Source organism: Chiloscyllium plagiosum, unplaced genomic scaffold (assembly GCF_037043375.1).
Source record: "Chiloscyllium plagiosum isolate Xiang-an unplaced genomic scaffold, Cpla_swu_hap1 HiC_scaffold_7, whole genome shotgun sequence".
Taxonomy (NCBI): Eukaryota; Metazoa; Chordata; class Chondrichthyes; order Orectolobiformes; family Hemiscylliidae; genus Chiloscyllium; species Chiloscyllium plagiosum.
In genome coordinates this window covers 98,097,693-98,117,577 of record NW_028270145.1, presented here as the reverse complement: position 1 = coordinate 98,117,577, position 19,885 = coordinate 98,097,693, and the positions used below count along the sequence as shown (strand labels likewise).

At 43.1% G+C, this 19,885-nt stretch overlaps 1 protein-coding gene across 5 annotated transcripts in view; it reads right to left on the bottom strand.

Moving 5' to 3' along the window:
- klhdc3l (kelch domain containing 3-like) overlaps positions 1 to 19,885 on the bottom strand; it is a 65,114-nt gene that overhangs the window by 9,379 nt on the left and 35,850 nt on the right. For all 5 annotated transcript variants that reach the window (XM_043694214.2, XM_043694218.2, XM_043694219.2 and 2 more), the window contains 5 exons: positions 15,141 to 15,223; positions 12,385 to 12,463; positions 8,243 to 8,292; positions 4,218 to 4,338; positions 805 to 991 (listed from right to left, as the gene is read on the bottom strand). In XM_043694214.2, coding sequence (XP_043550149.2) covers positions 805 to 991; positions 4,218 to 4,338; positions 8,243 to 8,292; positions 12,385 to 12,463; positions 15,141 to 15,223 — 520 coding nt within the window. The remainder of the gene's footprint in view (positions 1 to 804; positions 992 to 4,217; positions 4,339 to 8,242; positions 8,293 to 12,384; positions 12,464 to 15,140; positions 15,224 to 19,885) is intronic.

Below are 19,885 nucleotides of genomic sequence, written 5' to 3'. Positions count from 1 at the left end.
TAGCCATGGGAAATGCAGGGTTAGGGGGATAGGGTAGGGGTTGGGTCTGGATGGGATGCTCTTTGGAGGCTCAGTGTGGACTCAATGGCCTACTTCCACACTGTAGAATTTTAAAATTCTATATTTTAAGCCTTCTCCAAAAAAACAAAAGAAGCCAAAACTGCACAGAGAATTTGCCTTGTGTTCAGAATTTGTTGCGTCATACTCAATCAACCAATACTCTGTGTAACTGAGCCATAGAGAAGGCTGGGGGAGCAATCCCAGAGATAAAGGCTTTGACAGATTAAGGCACAGTTACCAATGGTGGTGTGCAAGAGACCAGGATCAGTCTGGAGCAGAGTTTCAGACATCAGGACAACGAACGATTTTTAGATTAGATTCCCTACAGAGTGGAAACAGGCCTTTCGGCCCAACAAGTCCACACCGACCCTCCGAATAGTACCACCCGGCCCCATTTCCCTCTGACTAATGCACCTAACACGATGGGCAATTTAGCATGGCCAATTCACCTGACCTGCACATTTTAGGACTGTGGGAGGAAACCGGAGCCCCCGGAGGGAATCCACGCAGACACGGGGAGAATGTGCAAACACAGACAGACAGTCACCCGAGGCTGGAATTGAACCTGGGACCCCGGTGTTGTGAGGCAGCAGTGCTAACCACTGAGCCACCATGCCACCCAGGCTGGGTTTGAGATGAAGATTAATTTTACGAGTAATCTTTAGAATTAATTAGTTATTCAATTAGACCCAGTTGCTGCTCACTGAACCACGACTACATGCGGGTGTCGAAGTCGCTCTTTACCGTGCTCTGATCCTGGACCATATGCAACTGCTGAAGTCCCACTTCCAAAAGTCATTCTGTTCGACAAGGCCAACCAGTCCACCAAACAAGTACATTCCTCTCTTGTAGACAGCTGCAGAGTGACTGTACCGAGGTCCCGGACCTACGTCCCCACAAGGAGTAAACACTGGGCACCAATCTTTGGCAACTGTTGGAAAGATGCATTTTGGTAACACTGAAATTGAGATGCAAAACTGCAAAGTTTATTTATTTTGTAAAGATATTATCTCCCTTTCCTACAGCTTTGCTTTTTCTCATTTTTCTAAAACCTGGTTATGGGAGAGACAGTCCACTGGCTGGGTCAGCAATTAATGCTCAATCAACCATATCGGTCACTCACTGCCTGAGCGGGTAAAGATGGCAGATTTCCTTCCCCATAGGACAATAGTGAAGCAGATTAACTTTTATAACAATTGGCATTAGGTTGGCTTTTTAATTCCAGTTTTTAAAAATGGAATTAAAATGTCACCATCTGCTGTGGTGGGATCCAAACTCTGTTTCATTTCCTCAGAAAATTAGCCTGGGCTTTTGGATTGCCAGCCCAGTGACATCACCAGTGCTTTCCTTTCTGATCAAATCAACCTAGGTTGGGTCTGCTGGGATTGTTGATATTTTAAGTTTACTTTTAGGACAGTGAACGCAGCAGTAAGTTGTAAATTGCACCAACTTAACAGTTATTAACCTTTTTATATTTGAACAACACAGATCTGTTGCAATCTTACATTAGCAGTAAAAGATTACCATACGGCAGCACGTTCTCAAATAACCATCCCCAGAAAATCCCGTGGCCAGCACAGCCCAGCTCACTTGCTGACTGCAGCCGTTTCTGAACCGAGTCCATATGGAACTCCACCCAACGGATACTGCATGTGTTGACCAGTTGTAACGTAAAAGAGCTTCCTGATGTTAGCACTATATTTCCTTTTAGTCAATTTGAAGTTGCACTCCCTTATCTTGCTGTGGTTTCATTTATATTTTTTCTGCGCAGCTAACACATGCTTCAATCCCATCATGCCAACCAAAGAGGCCGCGGTCAACTGGTGGTTTCCTGCTGGGCTAGCTGCAGTACCATTTGCACAACATGCAAAGAAAAACAATCAAACTCAAATGAACAGTTAACTTAGGGTAAAATAATAGACAATAGACAATAGGTGCAGGAGTAGTCCATTCTGCCCTTTGAGCCTGCACCACCATTCAATATGATCATGGCTGATAATCCTTAATTAGTATCCTGTTCCTGCCTTATCTCCACAACCCTTGATTCCACAATCCTTGAGAGCTCTATCCAACTCTTTCTTAAATGAATCCAGAGACTGGGCCTCCACTGCCCTCTGGGGCAGAGCATTCCACACAGCCACCACTCTCTGGGTGAAATAGTTTCTCATTTCTGTCCTAAATGGTCTATCCCCGTATTTTTAAGCTGTGTCCTCTGGTTCGGCACTCACCAATCAGCGGAAACATGTTTCCTGCCTCCAGAGTGTCCAATCCTTTAATAATCTTATATGTCTCAGTCAGATCCCCTCTCAGTCTTCTAAACTCAAGGGTACACAAGCCCAGTCGCTCCAGTCTTTCAGTGTAAGGTAATCCCGCCATTCCAGGAATTGACCTAGTGAACCTACGCTGCACTCCCTCAATAGCCAGAATGTCTTTCCTCAAATTTGGAGACCAGAACTGCACACAGTACTCCAGGTGTGGTCTCACCTGGGCCCCGTACAGCTGCAGAAGAACCTCTTTGCTTCTGTACTCAATCCCTCTTGTTATAAAGGGAGGAACATGATTGTGTGAACCTCTAGAGTAAGAGCAATGACTTAAAGCCATCCTCATAGCTGTTGTGTTCGGCAGACGTGATGCTAGTGTTCATGACATGTGCCTGGATGGTACCATGCACACACGCGTACCACCCCCCCCCCCCCCCCCCACACACACACACATAAAAGATCTTGCTAACCCAGAGGGCCGAGGCAAACGCGATTCTTTCACAGCACCATTGCCAATTACAACGAGACTGCAGTCTGTTCCTCGGCCTTCCACCCAATTCATAAAAGGTTACTTGTCAGCTTCTGCCTTTCAGGCTGTGCTTTCAGTTGGGACACAATATTAGGTATGGCTCACCGAGTTTACCTCATGAAAAGCAAAGACTTTTAGACCAGAAAGATGACAGTTTCGAGTCCCTTTTTGTGCGCTCAGTGAACTGATCTCAGTTGGTCTTCGGAAGGAGTGCTTCGTGTCACTGCACTGACCAGGCTTCCCACTCCTGGTTGGTTTTTCCAGAAATCCAACTGACTGGAGGCACCTGCAGATGGATTTCAGGGGAGGGGAAGAGTGGGCTGAGATCTCGTGAACACCAATGCTCATCACAGCCTTCAGCCTTACATGGCTGAATAATGACATGAGCTACTAAATGGCAATGGAATTTATGCTTCCCCTGCATACAGGAATAAAATAACCCCTCCAGGAGAAGAGGCTGATGCAGGGAGAAAATTGGAGAGGAAACAAAACAAAAATATCACAATGCACATATTAAATTTAGCTAAACTGTAAAAACATGCCCTTCTGGAGGAGCGTCACTGGACCTAAAACGTTAACTCTACTTTCTTTTCACAAATGCTGCCAGACCTGCTGAGTTTCTCAAGCAAACTCTGTTTAAGATTTCCAAAACTGTAGTTTGTCATTTTACCTCCGTATCTACCCTGTCAAGTTCCATAAGAGTCTTGTACGTTTCAATATAGATTGCCTCTCATTCTTCTAAATTCCAGTGAGTACAGGCCCAACATACTCAACCTCTCCTCATGAGGCAGTCTCTCCATACCCAGTATAAGACAGTTTTATTTGTGAACAAAAGGTTGCCGGTAGCAAAAAAAATTACATGTAATTCCAGACACACAAAAATGGAACAGAAAGGACGGCACAGTGGCTCAGGGATTAGCACTGCTGCCTCACAGCACCAGGGTCCCAGGTTCGATTCCAGCCTCGGGCGACTGTCTATGTGGAGCTTGCACATTCTTCGTGTCTGCGTGGGTTTCCTCCGGGTGCTCCGGTTTCCTCCCACAGTCCAAAGATGTGCGGGTCAGGTAAATTGGCCATGCTAGATTGCCCATAGTGTTAGGTGCATTAGTCAAGAGAGAAATGGGTCTGGGTGGGTTACTCTTCGGAGGGTCGGTGTGGACTGGTTGGGCCAAAGGGCCTGTTTCTACACTGTAGGGAATCTAATCCAATCAAAGCAACCACTTAACACCCAACAGATAAGTGATTAAAGTGGCATGTAAAAACATTCCCCACGAGTTATGGTCAATGTCTTGAATATTGAATGTTACACCCAAAGAAAAGACCTATTCTTGAAATAATTTGAATGAATTGCTGGTTTTCTCACTTACCAAAGCTAAAGCTCCAGAACTCCTGTGAGGGTCCCTTTATATCGACATAACCACCATATACATACATTTGAGCCTCAAACACCACAGCAGTGTGGCCCTTCCTATTTTTGGGCACCTGTTTCTGAAGAAACAGAAGATAATTATTGTTAATTGTATGCTCATAACTTTTCAGTCATCCGATGCACTGTGATGTGGTGGTTCAAATCCCATGTCAGTAACAGGCTGAATTTTAAATGCAACTTCTGCATTTGGAATCCAAAGCCTCTATTGGTAACGGTGATCATAAAAACAACTGTAAAAGCCCATCTTGTTCACTAAACCCCTGAAGGTGAGGAAATCTCCAAATTGACTTGGTTTGGCCTAGATTGCCATCCAATGCCCTGTGAAATGACCTTGGCAAGCAACTCTGTTCCATGACATATTGAGAAAGGCAAATGCTGGGCTTGACAGTGAAGCCATTTTCCCATGAAGGAATAAAGGAAGCCTACAACAATTGTGCACAACTGGAATTGGAATTCGGCAATCAGAACGGCTACTGCAGTTATCCAACAGGCCAATTTACTTTCACATCCAATGCACCAGTTAGTGCTTCAACTCCCAGAGGATGATCTGGCACTTCCCACTGGCCTGTGAACACACAGGAGTAATTACAAATTGTACTTTGAGGTGATTTGTTACCTATTAGTGTGGAATTTACTGCCTTAAGACAGAATTGAAAAGATCAAGCAAGGCAAAACAATGGAAGACGCTACAAATACAAAGTTTACAACTGTAATCATGTGGGGCTGTCTGTTGAACTGAACATAAATGACATGTTTAGTGCATATTTGTTAACATTAAAGGGGGATCAGGCTGTCTTACTGAGATGAAACTGCATCATATTAACGCTGGACGATGGTAAGAGCATCTGTGATAACACTAACAATGCCAGTTCCTCAAGTCTACAGCACCATTCAATAAGGTCCAATTGTGGCTTCAACTCCATTTTCCTATCTACTCACTATAAACTTTGGGATCCCTCTCAATCATGAGTCCAACTCAGCCTTAAAAATATTCAATGATCCTGCCTCCACCACACTCTGGGGAACAGAATTCCATAAAGTAATGACTCTCCCAGAGAAAAGAATTATCTTCATCTTTGTTTTAAATATTAAAATTGTATTTTTCTGATCCATGCACCAGAACACCCAGATCCCTCTGTTCCACACAACACTGTAATCACACTTTAGGTAAATATAGATTTTTTTTCTACTTTTTGTGCTGTATTTTCATCACATTTTCCCACGTGAAATATTCCATCTGCCAATTTTTTTGCCCACTTACTTAAATTATCCTTTTGCAGACTCATGTTCTGTTTGCAACTTACTCTCCAGACCCTGGGTAGACAATTAGCCCTGAATTTTCATCCACTGATATTCCGTCTCAGCAATTCTCCTATTTACTGCTTCTTCCACTTGCCAATTCCCTCTCCTGAACACTCAGTGAGCCCGGATTCAGAAGAGAGTCAGCAAGTCAGAGAGGAAGTGAGAGAGAGGTACTTCCAATCAGAATGTTGTGGAGGGAAGCAGAGAGTGAGAGGGAGATGAGCAGGAGCGAGGCGGTGAGCAAGAGGATCAGTTAGCCGACATGTGACAGTTGACATGGGAGTGTTGATGAGAATAGCTGCTAGTCACGGGGTCATGCAGGGAAGGGGAGAGCGAGAGGAAGGATTGGGGAAATAACTCCACAAAGGCTGTTATCCCATCACCAAAGTCACCCTTTATTTACATGTACACATTACTTCAGTGGTTTGGCCTCCTCAGAACTAGCTTGGAGAGTTAAAAGATCTTCTGACACTCCTGTTTATATCTGTCAGCCCCAGCTCCCTGACTGGATCAGATTAACAGCCCCCATAGGGAACTCAGCTTCTTTGTGGTCCATCTTGCTGACTTTGTCACAATCACTGCAACCACACCTCCCCCCCCCCCCCCCCCCCCACCCCAACATCCCGGGACGTAGGTCTTTTTCTTAAAAGCATAAGACACAGGAACAGAAATAAGGCCATTCGGCCCATTGAGTCTGTTCCACCATTTAATCATGGCTGATATGTTTTTCAACCCCATTTTCCCACTTTCTCCCCGAAACCTTTGATCCCCCTTGGCAAACAAGAACTTATCTATCCCTGTTTTAAATATACTCAATGACCTGGCCTCCACAGTCTTCTGTGGCAATGAATTCCACAGATTCACTACTCTCTGGCTAAAGACATTTCTCCTAATCTCCATTCAAAAGGGTCTTCCCTTTACTCTAAGGCTGTGCTCTCGGTCCTCGTCTCTCTTGCCAACGGAAACATCTTCCCAATGTCCACTCTGAAGCTTACAGAATACTGAACAGCCTGACAATCAGATCCCCACCTCATCCTTCTAAACTCCATTGGGTACAGTTCTTGTAGCCTCTGCTGGGGTATTTTCACACTGGGACTAGTTCCTCCACCTAGATGAAAGTGAGGACTGCAGATGCTGGAGATCAGAGTCAAGATTAGAGTGGTGCTGGAAAAGCACAGCAGGTCAGGCAGCATCTGAGGAGCAGGAAAATCAATGTTTCGGGCAAAAGCCCTTCATCAGGAATGTTTCCCTCAGTTAAGGGTGGCATGGAACGGACTGCAACCTCTCTCTTGTGCTTGGAGCATCTCAGAGGAAATTCATCCTCCTCTTGAGTTGGCGAAGGTGTCGAGGCTGTGACATCTGCCATGTCCATCTCAGACTTTGAGGTTTCTTCGACGTTAGACAGAGGGGGAGAACCCCACGTGTTCAGACAGCCTTTCCGGATATTCTGAGGGGCTGGGTATGTTTTGCTCCTGCCCCATTTGCACATTTAAAGCTTTTGCGTGGTCAATGTGCTTGTTCAGGAGCGCCTCACCAATCAGAGCTTTGTCCATCACCTTGCGTCGATCATGCCTCCTTCTCATGCAGGACCATTTCCGTAGGTTCGGCACCAAACTTCATTCCCTGAAGTAAACTGTCTCTCTCACTTACAGGAGACTCGTGTCAGGCATTGCAGATCCTGATGCCTTTTCACCCACCACATCAGGTCTGGGAACACCATCACCTGTAAGTTCCCCTCCAAATCACTACGACGCTGACTTGGAAATATCTTGATGTTCCTTCAATGTCATTAGGTGAAAATCCCCTGGATTTGCCTCCCTAATGGCATTGTGGGTCTACCTACAGCACGTGGATTGCAACAGTACAAGGAGGCAGCTGACGACCACCTTCTTAAGGGCAGCCATGGATGGGGCAACAAATACTGGTCAAGCCAGTGATGCCACACCCCATTAGTGAATTAAAAATAGAGTTTGAGGAGTGGCACAACAGAAGTACTCAAGAGTAAGTAAGTTATGACAAGGTGGATAGTGAGAGACTGGTTCCATTGTTTGCTTGGATAACGACGAATGAGGACACATAGATTTTTTTTAAAAAAGCAACACAATCAAATGAAAGGCTAGAAAAACAATCCAGTACACAGAGAATGTGGAACTCTTTTCAAAAACCATCGCTGAAGGAAAACACAGCAATATTTTGTAAAGGGGGAAACTAGATGTTTGAACAAGTGCAAAATGGAGGTTGTGGGGAGCGAGTAGGTGAATGGGTGTAGACTGTGTGATTCATGTAGAGAAGGATATCACTGCTAAACGATTGGTGAAATGACCTAATTGTACTCTTCAACCAGGTAAAATATATAGGATCAGTATTTACATGGCAGCCATTGTGACCACCAGATGCTCTAAAGCATTTTACAAACGATGAAGTCCTTTTCCAAAGTGTAGTGGCTGCTACAATGCGGGAAAGATGGAAATGTGCGCACAGCAATTTCCCAGAAACATGTGGTAAGAACTAGACTTTTTTTTAAAAATCTGATTATGGGTGAAATATTGGCTCGAATATTGGGCCTTCTTTGCTGACAGATGGCAGACTGATTTAGCTTCTCTTTGGAAAATAAGTATAAATATCAGCACTCTCCCTCACAGAATGAGGAGCATTTCTTACCATGACTTCACTTGAAAATGTCTGGTGCCACCAAGTCCATCTCTCACCATCTGTTAAAAATAAAACCTTCATTTAAATCCAACATGATGTGCAACTACTTGTACGAACCACAAGAGGGTACTTCACAGAGTTTATTAGTTGGAAAACAAAGTCTTTTATTAAAATGGCCTACAGAGAAAAGTCAAACTGAAGCAAACAAGATTCCACAAGTTCTTGGGATTCAAAGCACTCCCAAGTTCAAGCCTGTGGAATTCCCCAATACATTGGAACTCCTAAATTCTGCTTTCTCTTTATGTTTATGTACAAAGCATATAATATTAAACAGTGGATTATACTGGGAAGAGACCACTTACAATTAATAGTGCTGCTGGGATAACACAAATGTTTGAGATTAAGTATATATATCACTTTGATCATTATTTCAATCGCTACAACATCTCAAAGAGGTTACTCTGAGAAAAGCAGAGAATTACCCTGTGGCTAGTGTTTCAACAACCCTTCACTTGTGAACTTATTCCTTTTCCAATCACGGCAGAAAAACAGCACAATTACAAATTCAGAAGAATTCTCTCTTTGTTTTGAACCCTACCCGACTGAAAGATGATATGTGCTTCTGGAGATTCAGTTATTCAATGGTGTTTATTTAAACTGAAAAGCAGACCTTTTAGAGAATCCACATGAGAGTAGATATTGGGATATTTTGTGGATTCATATTCACTCATGATGCAAGGTTACACTGACTGAGATGCCCCAATGTGTTTTATCTGGGGAGAGAGATGGTCACAATTTTATTTTTGAACCTCACTTTGTTCTAATGTGTTCCAGTTTTTAAATGGAACATGGGCTTTGCTGGCTAGACCAGCATTTATTGGCAATCCTTAATTGCTCTCAAGGTGGTAGTGGTGAGTGCCTTCTTGAACTGCTTCAGTTCAAAGTGGGGTAAGTTGAACTGCAGTGCTCTTAGGAGAATGAAATTCCAGGATTGGGACCCAGGAAGAATGATATAGTTCCACATCAGAATGGTGTGTGGTTTGGAAGGGAACTTGCAGACAGTGCTATCCCCACAGAACCTCTAACCTTACTGTTCCAGATGTTAAAGACTAGAAATTTCGAAGATACTGCCTTGGTAAATTTCTGCAGTAAAGTCTGGTGCTAATTTGGGTCAGTGATGGAGGGAGCCAAAATGGGTGTTAACGGGATGTGGATGTTTTGGGGGGGGGGGGGGGTGCAATCAAGCAGGCGTAATGGTGACAAACTTCTTCAGCTTTGGTGGCATTGCATTCACCTGGGCAATTTGGAGGAACTTGATCACAATCCTGCCTTGTGCCTTTTACACAGTGGACAGATTTTGGGGTAGTCAGGTGAGTTATTCAACTCAGAATTCCTTGTCTCTGACCTGCTTTTATACCTGCAGTCCAGTTTTTAAATTAAATTATAATATAGTTTAATCGATATTTGCTGAATGTAATTTTACTAATTAAAGTTAGAGTCAATCTGCAAGCATCCATGAAAATGGTATTCCTAAATGAAACAAAAATATTTTACTCATTTTTACCCATTATTTTTTATTATCGACATTCATCACAGCTGGGTATGGTCACCCAGAGGCTGTGATCCAGGATAAGCATTTAAAAGACTGAATTCAAATGCTAACATGGCAAATGGAGCCGAGCAGCAGGTGACCATGAAAGCTGCTGGAATGTTCCAAGCATCCAACTTACCATTTAGCTCACCAACCATCGAAACCTGCATCCCCATTCTAAGCGATTAAAGACTTAACTGCAATCTCGATTTGTCAATATGTTGCATCGGTTGTATGATACTTTGATCTATTACTGCGATTTTTGAGAATATTTGTAGCTCAGGTTGAGATGCAGGTTGTAAGTTAGCTCGCTGAGCTGGAAGGTTTGTTTTCAGACATTTCACCACCATGCTACGTTACATCTTCAGTGAGCCTCCAATGAGGTGCTGTATGACCTGCTTACAATTTGTGTGTCTTGGTCTGTTAAGGTGGATGGTATTATTCCTGGTTCTTTTTCCCAGAGATTGGTAAATTGGGTCCAAATCGATGTATTTATTGATGGACTTCCAGTTTGAATGTCAAGCCTCCAGGAATTCCCGTGCATGTATCGGCTTGTGCTAGGATGGGTGTGTTGTCCCAGTCGAAGTGGTGTCCTTCTTTGTACGTAAGGATACTAGTGATAGTGGGTCATGTTGTTTTGAGCGTAGTTGATGTTTGTGTATCCTGGTGGGTAGTTTTCTGCCTGTAACAAACACCACATTGGACAGACAGGCACATCCATTCTAGGACAGACTAAACAGAGATATACACGGGAATTCCTAGAGGCCTGGCATTCAGACTGGAACTCAATCAATAAACACATTGATATGAACCCCATTTACAAACCTCTTGAGAAAAAGAACCGGTAATGATTTCACACACCTTAACAGACCAAGACACATAAATAGAAAGCAGGACAGAGCACCAGCGCCTCACCGGAGGCTCACTGTTGTTACCTAGCATGGTGACAAAATGTTTGAAAACAAACCTGCCAGCTCAAGAAGCAAATTTACAACCTGATCTTTTACTATAAATTCTGTGTCCTATAAACCTGCCCCACTAGCTACCTGATGAAGGAACAGCGCTCCAAAAGCCTGTACTTCCAAATAAATCTGTTGGACTGTAACCTGGTGTTGTGTGATTTTTAAATGAATTAAATGTGAAAGTGGCGTTTTATTTGCAACTTCCTCAACCAAATTGGGAGGAAGTGTTTGCTTCAAGAATGAAGAACTGCAGTAACTTTTAAAAAGTTCTCCCTTGTGTTGATGGGACAGGATGTTGGATGGTATTAGGAGCAGGAGGTTGGCTAGCTATTACTCTGAGAGCTCTCATGCAACTGAGCCTAGACATAAAAACATATATGCTGAGGAAGGCTTTAAGCACGGCTGACAAACGACAAAACAGTGAACCCCAAAGTCTTTCCGAGGACCAAGTGTAGGGACGGGGTTGGGGTTCGTTAGAGAAAGAGAACTTGTCCACCCAGACCTGGTAGTGTCATAGAGTCATACAGCTCTTCTGCTCATCAGGTCTGTGCCAACGCATCTACACTAGTCCCACTTTCCAACACTTGCCCCATAGCCTTGAATGTTATGACATTCCAAGTGCTCATCCAAGTACTCTTTAAAGATTGTGAGGTTTCTTGCCTTTACCACCTACTCAGGCGAGGCACTCCAAATTCCCATCGCCCTGCGGTGAAAAATCACTTCCTTAAATCCCTTCTAAACCCCCTCTCTTTCATGTAATAAAATTAAGCCCTTTAGTTACTGACCCTTCAACTCAGGGGAACAGCTGCTTTTTACTCACCCTGTCAATGCCCCCCAATCTTATACAACTTAAACAGAAAGCAAACAGCCAGAGCTTATTCAGTCACTCCTTCTCACTAAAATACTCTGTCCCAGGCAATATCTTGGTGAATATCCTCTGCACGTCCTTCAGTGCAATCACATCCTTACATCTGAGGTGGACATTGGCTCAAAAGCTTACACTGTTTCTGCGCACTACCAAATATTTACCAAACCAGTTAACTTGTATTGTGCAAAATAAAACACAATCTCAAGAGAATGTTGACAGTTTTAGAAAACATAAAATGAAAATACTTTATTGTTAATTTGTAGCTCAGATAGATAGTAAAATAGATCCCAGGTGAGTCAAACACTTAATAGCTGCAATACTATCAAAGTGACATGGCTTTGCTATATTCAGCTATCTCTGTGCCTGCAAGGTGATTTAACAAGTGCAGGGAAAACTGTGATTAAAAAAAAATCAAATTCCTCATTTATTGCAGACAAATTGCAGCTACTGTGAAATCATGAATGTTGCTAAAACCTAATTGGTAAATCGCTTCCATCTATTTTCCAATGGCTTATAGTTCATTTCTTGTACCTTTCCCATAATTTCTGATTCCAAACTATTCTCCTCCTTCTTCCAGGTCACCACAAAATATTTTATAACCTAATGAGCACTTGTAACTGGTTAGATCTTCGGATACAATTTTACTCTGCCAAACGAGAATACAAAGACTGAGAGGATATGAGCCAAACACACTTTTGCATTACAACTACTTACAATACATTCTTCTTACCAATATCGTAGATCCAGAGAGGTGTTCTCCCTTGGGTATATGCAGAGTCCATCATTCCACCAAACACATAGATCATTCCCTTCCAAATCAAAACACAGAAGATTTCAAAGCTACAATGGTATACGAGTTAATAAAAATTGGTCAAAGGTTAATTGCCTTTTCAAAGCACAAGCATTCTTGTTCAAGGTTAAGAGATCTGGTCAGGAAAACAAGGTATGTCACCCTGTCATATAACACAGATCACATAGCCATTTTATTTGTGACTATTTTGTGCGCGAGCAATGCAATTAGTCTCACTTCCATGTTCTTACCCCATGTCTCCTCAAACACATATCCATATCCCTTTTGAAAGTTACTACTGAACCTAGTTTGACCACACTTTTAGGCACTTCATTTCAAATAGCTGCAGAACAAAACTTGTTGCATAGTAGGACTTCTCCTAATGTACCCCTGACTGTAAATGTTCCCATTGGTGTGAAGATTGAGAACAAAAGGCAAAGATTTAAGGCCACTGGCAAAAGAAGCAATGATGCTATGAGAAACTGCTTTTACACACAAAGTGACTAAGGTCTGGAACATACTGCCTGACACCAGCCTCCTTCCATGATATAACATTTCTATGATTCTGTGACTTTTCTTGCCAATTATCTTAAACCCATATCCTCTGGCTATTGAGCCAAGAGTTCCTCAAGCCCCACCTGCTCTGTCAAGTCTCTTATCACTTTGAGCACCTCCACTAAATCTTGTTTTAACCTTTTCTTTCCCAAGGAGAACACTTGCAACTTCTCTCATCACTGCATGTAGCTGAAGTCTCTCATCTCAATACAAGGAATGTGTAGGCTAGGTGGATTAACTATGAGGAGTACAGGGATAAGTGGGCTGGGGCTGGGTGTAAGATGACTTTTGGAGGTTGGTGTGGGCTAAATGGCCAGCATCCACACAATGGGAATTCTGTGACTGGGTTTGCTTTTGGGTGGCATGGTGGCTCAGTGGTTAGCACTGCTGCCTCACAGCGCCAGGAACCCAGGTTTGATTCCCACCTTGGGCGACTGTATGGAGTTTGCACATTCTCCCAGTGTCTGCATGGGTTTCCTCCGGGCGCTCTGGTTTCTCCCACAATCCAAAAGATTAGATTAGATTAGATTACTTACAGTGTGGAAACAGGCCCTTCAGCCCAACAAGTCCACACCAACCCTCCGAAGAGCAACCCACCCAGACCCATTCCCCTACATTTACACCTTCACCTAACACTATGGGCAATTTAGCTTGGCCAATTCACCTAACCAATTTAGCAAGGCCAATTTTTGGACTGTGCAGGTTAGATGAATTGGTCATGCTAAATTGCCTATAGCCAGGGGTAAATATGGGGAATGGGTCTGGGTGGATTACCCTGTGGAGAGTTGGTATGGACTTGTTGGGCCGAAGGGCCAGTTTCCATACTGTAGGGAATCTAATTTAATCTAATCTCTGTGGTAAATCTTCTCTGCATCCTGTCTCTATCCTGCATCCTTCTTAACGTTCAGATCCCAAAATCAAGATTGCATTTGAGACAATACTCCAGCTGAGAACTAACCAGCAATTTAGAACTGCTTTCTCTAACTTCCATCTGGTTCAGTGTATTGAGATGAATTCAGATGCTGGCTATCAAAAAGAAATTTCTCATCAACAATAACTCAATAGTGAAAGATTGCAAAGCTCTGAGATAGAGTGTTCTAATGTCTTGGTCCATGAATCACATAGATTTGCAGGCACAGCAAGTAATTGGGAAATGTTAAGGTTTATTGCAAGGGGAATTGAACACAAAAGTAAGGAGGTTATGCTTGAGTGATACAGGGCATTGGTGAAACCACATCTTATCTATGCAAGGATGTAAATAATTTGGAGGTAGTTTAGAGGAGATTTACCAGACTAAACTGAAATGGGTGGGTTGTCTTATGAGGAAAAGTTGGGCATGCTGAGCTTGTATTCAGTGGAATTTAGAAGAATAAGAGGCGACTTAATTGAAACAAGAATCTTGACAGGATAGATGTGGCAATGTTTCCTCTTATGGGAGAATCTAGAACTTGGGGTCATTGCTTAAAAGTAAAGGAGAGCCACCCCTTTAAAACAAAATGATGCCTTTTTTTTCTCCAGCCAGAGGCAATGAGAGTTTTGGTAAGCTAGGAAGTTAAAGGTTATCAGGGGTTGGCAGGAATGTGGATTTGGGTTATAGTCAGATCAGACAAGACATGATCTTACTAAATAATGGAGCAGGCTCAAGGGGTGGTGAATAGCCTACTCTTGCTTCTAATGTTCATAAATTCTCCCACGGTGCAATAACTTGCTCATTTTGAGATTTCTATAACAATGAAGATAAGAATGACAAACATTTGTTCACTCTATTAATCGGCTCATGTGAGAAATTTCTTTTGTGACCATCCCAAGTGCAACCCACTTGCAGTTGACCTGTACAGCTGATGAGACATTGCTTTCTCTCAGAAAGTACATATGCCTTGAGCCATTTACTTCCTCATGCCATCAGTGATCAGAATGTTATCACACTGCTTAACAAACTGTAGGTACAAAACCACATCTGGCCACTCTGCAGTCCTCGCATCGGTGGTTAAAAAAGCTATTTCAGTACAGAGTGCAGACATATTTTAAATTGGTCACGTAAGGTTTTGATAGCCCACACTGAGAGCATCCAATCTGATATAACATTTGTTCTGCCTGCAACAGATCCAAGGCATGTTGGATCGCATCTACTGCATTCTTACTTCATGGGCTACCAACGAGGGCTCCTCCAACTCTTCTGGTGCAGTTCCAGCTGCCCTGTCCAACTCCTCCCAGTCATTCTGAGCTGAAAAATACAGAAGTATTAACCATATTGCTACACATTTCCATTAGGAAGAGATGGGTTTAGTAAAATTGCAGTTATGAAGCTTGGGGAGTTTAGGAATCAAATGCCAGGAAAGGAGGGGATTGGTCACATCGGGACAATGCAAGAGAGAAGGGATTAAGAATGATTAAAAGTTAGCAGAAGATTACCTTGTGTCTAAAAATTACTCTGACCAGGCACCTTGTTAAATAACTCATATTGTTGACAGCGTAAGGATTGAGAAAAAAGATACCAGAAATGTTGCAGACTATTTCCAGACATAAGCGAGATGTTATAGAGCCATGCAAAGCAAAACCGAAATAACAGGATTGTGATCGGAGTATAAGTTAGAAGTTAATGGGAAATTATAATAGAATTGAAACTGGTATTTTCGATAGCTGCATTATGCTTACACCTTCCTAACCCTGAATACCATTCACCCAGCATTGAATATGATAACCTAGTGGTTATATTACCAAAGAATTAATCCAGAGGACTGGACAAAGAACTCCCAAGCACTCAGCTTCCCACCTCCGTAAATCTTCAATAAACCAGCCTTCAATATATTTCCATCTCTCACCATATCAGTTCCAAAATCCTATTTCTCATCGACAGACCTTCCTTTATTTTCCGAGGTTTGTAACCTCCTTCAACCCTGTGTTTCAACACACATCTATGATTTGCATCCCTAGTCTCCCTTCACTGCTGCTTCAGCTTCAGCCTCACCTTTTGGAATGTTCCACCAGAGCCCTCCCTTGTGCAAGTGCTTCACCCTCTGTCTGTAAGGGGCAGCATGGGGCTCAACGGTTAGCACTGCTGCCTCACAGCACCAAGGATCGACTCCAGCCTCAGGTGACAGTGTCAAGTTTCCACATTCGCTCTGTGTCTGCGTGGGTTCCCTCTGAGCACTTCTGTTTCCTCGCATAGTCCAAAGATGTGCAGGTTAGGTGGTTTGAGTCATTGAGATGTACAACATGGAAACAGACCCTTTGGTCTAACCCGTCCATGTCGACCAGATATCCCAACCCAATCTAGTCCCACCTGCCAGCACCCGGCCCATATCCCTCCAAACCCTTTCTATTCATATACCCATCCAAATGCCTCTTAAATGTTGCAATTGTACCAGCCTCCACCATTTCCTCTGGCAGCTCATTCCATACATATACCACCCTCTGTGTGAAAACGTTGTCCCTTAGGTGACCTTGTTAAATTGTCCATAGAATCCAGGGATGTGTAGGATAGGTGGATTATGGGAAATGCAGGGTTACCAGGATAAGTTGCGGAGGGTGGGTCTGGGTGGAATGCTGTTCGGAAGGGCGTTGTAGACTCAATGGGCTGAATGACCTGCTTCCACACTGTCAGGATTCAGTGATGCTCACCTCATTTGGTCCCCAGCTTTAAACCTTCCCTAACAATTATGTCCGATCATGCTTCTCCCAGTTAAACATTTCTTTTGTATTTAGTTATCTTTGCTGTTTAAAGAGATGCAAAAGTTTGAAGTGTGAAAACATATAATTGCAGACTACAATGCATAGAAGACTAATCAACCAAACCAAACACAACATGAAGGTATGCTGCAAGGCAACACCATGTCATTCAGTGAAGCTCCTTTGACAAGGTTAAGTACAGGGCCTTTTGAAAAGCCCCAGTAACTTTGATCAAAAGGTTCAAAACCAAGTGAAAGAACTGAACCACATTTCAGGGAAGGGCCTGGTATGTTCTTAGCATGATTAGCCGTGCACCTGCAACGTTAAAACAGCTTAGTCACTCTCCTCACAAATTACTCAATCTGGCAGAACTTTTGAAATCTGCCCACAACACTGCGGTGTCAGGCACACAGAGGCAGAGCTGAACATTACACCTTATACCCTGCAGCACAACAACTTCCTGTGCTGCCCCTGGTTAATGTAGTGAGGTGACACCCGAATGGGGAAACTCCTGCAGTGCACATCACAGCCGTGCCATTGGGAGCTTAAGAAGCAGAATCCTTAAGAAAATAAAAAGAGATGTATTTTTATCAGACTATACTGAAATTGTATCCTTTAATGCTTCTAAAATGTGCCAAGTTACTAAACTGTGCTTCAAGAAGTCTTTAACTTCTCAATACTTTAGGACATTACCTCAATTTCTTGCTCTGTAAATACACTTATTCCAATTTCCCTTCTGCAATCAAATTAATTTGCCAACCATATGTATTCAGAAAACAGGCCCATATAAATATTGTAAGTCCACTTCTTTTTTCTCAGTAAAGTTAATATACTTAAGCATTATGATTTGTCTGGAGAGTGAGCCATGACTCAGTGAGTTGCACCCTTGTTTCTGAGTCAGAAGCTTCAAGTCCCACTCAAGAAATGAGCACAAGGCTGACACACCACTGCACCTCTGAGTATGTGCTACACTGCGAGGTGATGTACTTGCAGAAGGTTATCAAGGAAAAGGATTACAACATGAATGAAATACTGAAGTTCAGGGGAACATCGGTGTGCATATCCACAAATCCCGGAATTTAGATTGAAATAACTCCACAGAGGCTGGTAATAGCTTAATAGTAATAGCTTAAGCCTATACTCTCTGGAATTTAGAAAAATGAGGGCAGATCAAATTGAGGCATTCAAGAAGTGGATGCTTCTTCTTGTGCAGCATTCTTAGGATAAGGAGTAGCAAATTTAAAACAGTTGAGGAGAAACTAAGGATTGTGAATCTGTGGAATTCACTATCCCAAAGTGTGGTGGATGTTGGGACAGTGAGTAAATTTAAGGAGGAGTTAGACAGATATTTAATTGGTAATGGGTTGAAGGATTATGGAGAAAAGGCAGGAAAATGGGGTGAGGAGCATATCAGCCATGGTCGAATGGCCGAATTCTCTTTTTGTATCTTATACTTATGAACTACCCTTTATTTATACATGCATTGTATTTGAAACTGATCCACCTCTCTCAGAGCCAGCTCACAGGGTGAACAGAACCTCTGACAATCCTGTTTATTCTTTTTTTGGTTTTTTTTGGACAGTCTTTTCATTTTTTTTTGTTTTACTCCCACACTACCGCCTAACTGCGGTAGTGCTTATTTTTTCCCCCAGCACCCACGTTGTGTGTGTGCAGGTGTGAGACACAGTGAATGACACAAGGTACACGAATCTTTATTCAAATTTCCACTATCAGGAAGAAAGGAAACACCCGAGTGGCCTGTGACAAGCAGTGCCCTTCACATCAAAGGGCAATGCTGTGTGATCAAACAGTGAAGGGGAGGGCTGAGATCAAATCAAAATAGAGTTGGAGGGGGAAATAATGCACTCCACTCGCTGCGGCGCCCACCTCTCCCTGAATAACTCCAGGGTGTCGGTGGATACTGCGTGCTCCTTTTCCAGAGAAACCCGGCTCTAACGTAACCGCGGAAGAGGGGCAGGCAGTCGGCCCTAACGACCCCCTCCATGGCCCGCTGCCTGGACCTATTTATGGCCAGTTTGGCCAGGCCCAGGTGCAGAACAATCCTGTTTTTTTTAAATCTCTGACAATCCTTTTTTTTAACCCCCACACTACCGCCTAACTGCGGTAGTGCTTATTTTTTTCCCCAGCACCCATGTTGTGTGTGTGCAGGTGTGATCTGTCAGCCAGAGCTCCCTGATTGGACCAGGTTAACAGCACTCATCAGGGAACTCATATTCTGTGACATCCACCTGGCTGACCTTGTCACAATCACCTCATAAGATAGCTGTGAGGGAATATGGAGTACTTACCTTTACTGGCCAAGACGTAGAATACAAAAGCATAGAGGTTATGATTAAATCATTTAAAATGCTGACGAGGCCACAAATGGAGTGCTGCGTGCAGTTCAGGCCACCACATTATAGGATGGATATGACTGCAGCAGGGAGAGAGTGTAGAGGAGAATTATCAGAATGCTGACCGGGCTGGAGCATCTAAGCTATAAGGAAAGATTAGATATCTTGAGATTATATTCCTTGGAGCAGCAAAGGCTGAGAAGGGACCTAATAGAGATGTATAAAGATCATGACAGGCATGGATAAGATTGATAGGAAGGTACTTTAAGTTACTACAATAGTCAATAATCGGGGGCACAGATTTATGATGAGAAGTAGATGGCTAAGAGGAGAGTTAAGAATTTGTTTTCTCTCAGAAGGTTGAGGGAATCTGGAATTCACTGCCTGAAAGGATGTTGTGGAGGTGCCAGTGTTGGACTGGTGTAGACAAAGTTAGAAAAGCACAGGAGGTCAGGCAGCATCCGAGGAGCAGGAAAATCGACATTTCGGGCAAAAGCCCTTCATCAGGAATAGACATTGATTTTCCTGCTCCTCGGATGCTGCCTGATCTGCTGTGCCTTTCCAGCACCACTCTAATCTAGAATCTGGTTTCCAGCATCTGCAGCCCTTGTTTTTACCAAGACAAAGTTAGAAGTCACACGACACCAGGGTTACAAATCAACAAGTTTATTTAAAATCACTAGCTTTTAGAGCGCTGCTCCTTTGTCAGGTGAAGTAACCTGAAACCCAACTCGACAAGGGAGCAGCGCTCTGAAAGTCTGAGTTCAAATCAACCTGTTGCGACTATAACCTAGGATCGTATGACTTCTGACTTTGAAAGGATGTTGATCCTGAAACTCCTGTAACTGTTAAACAACATTTGG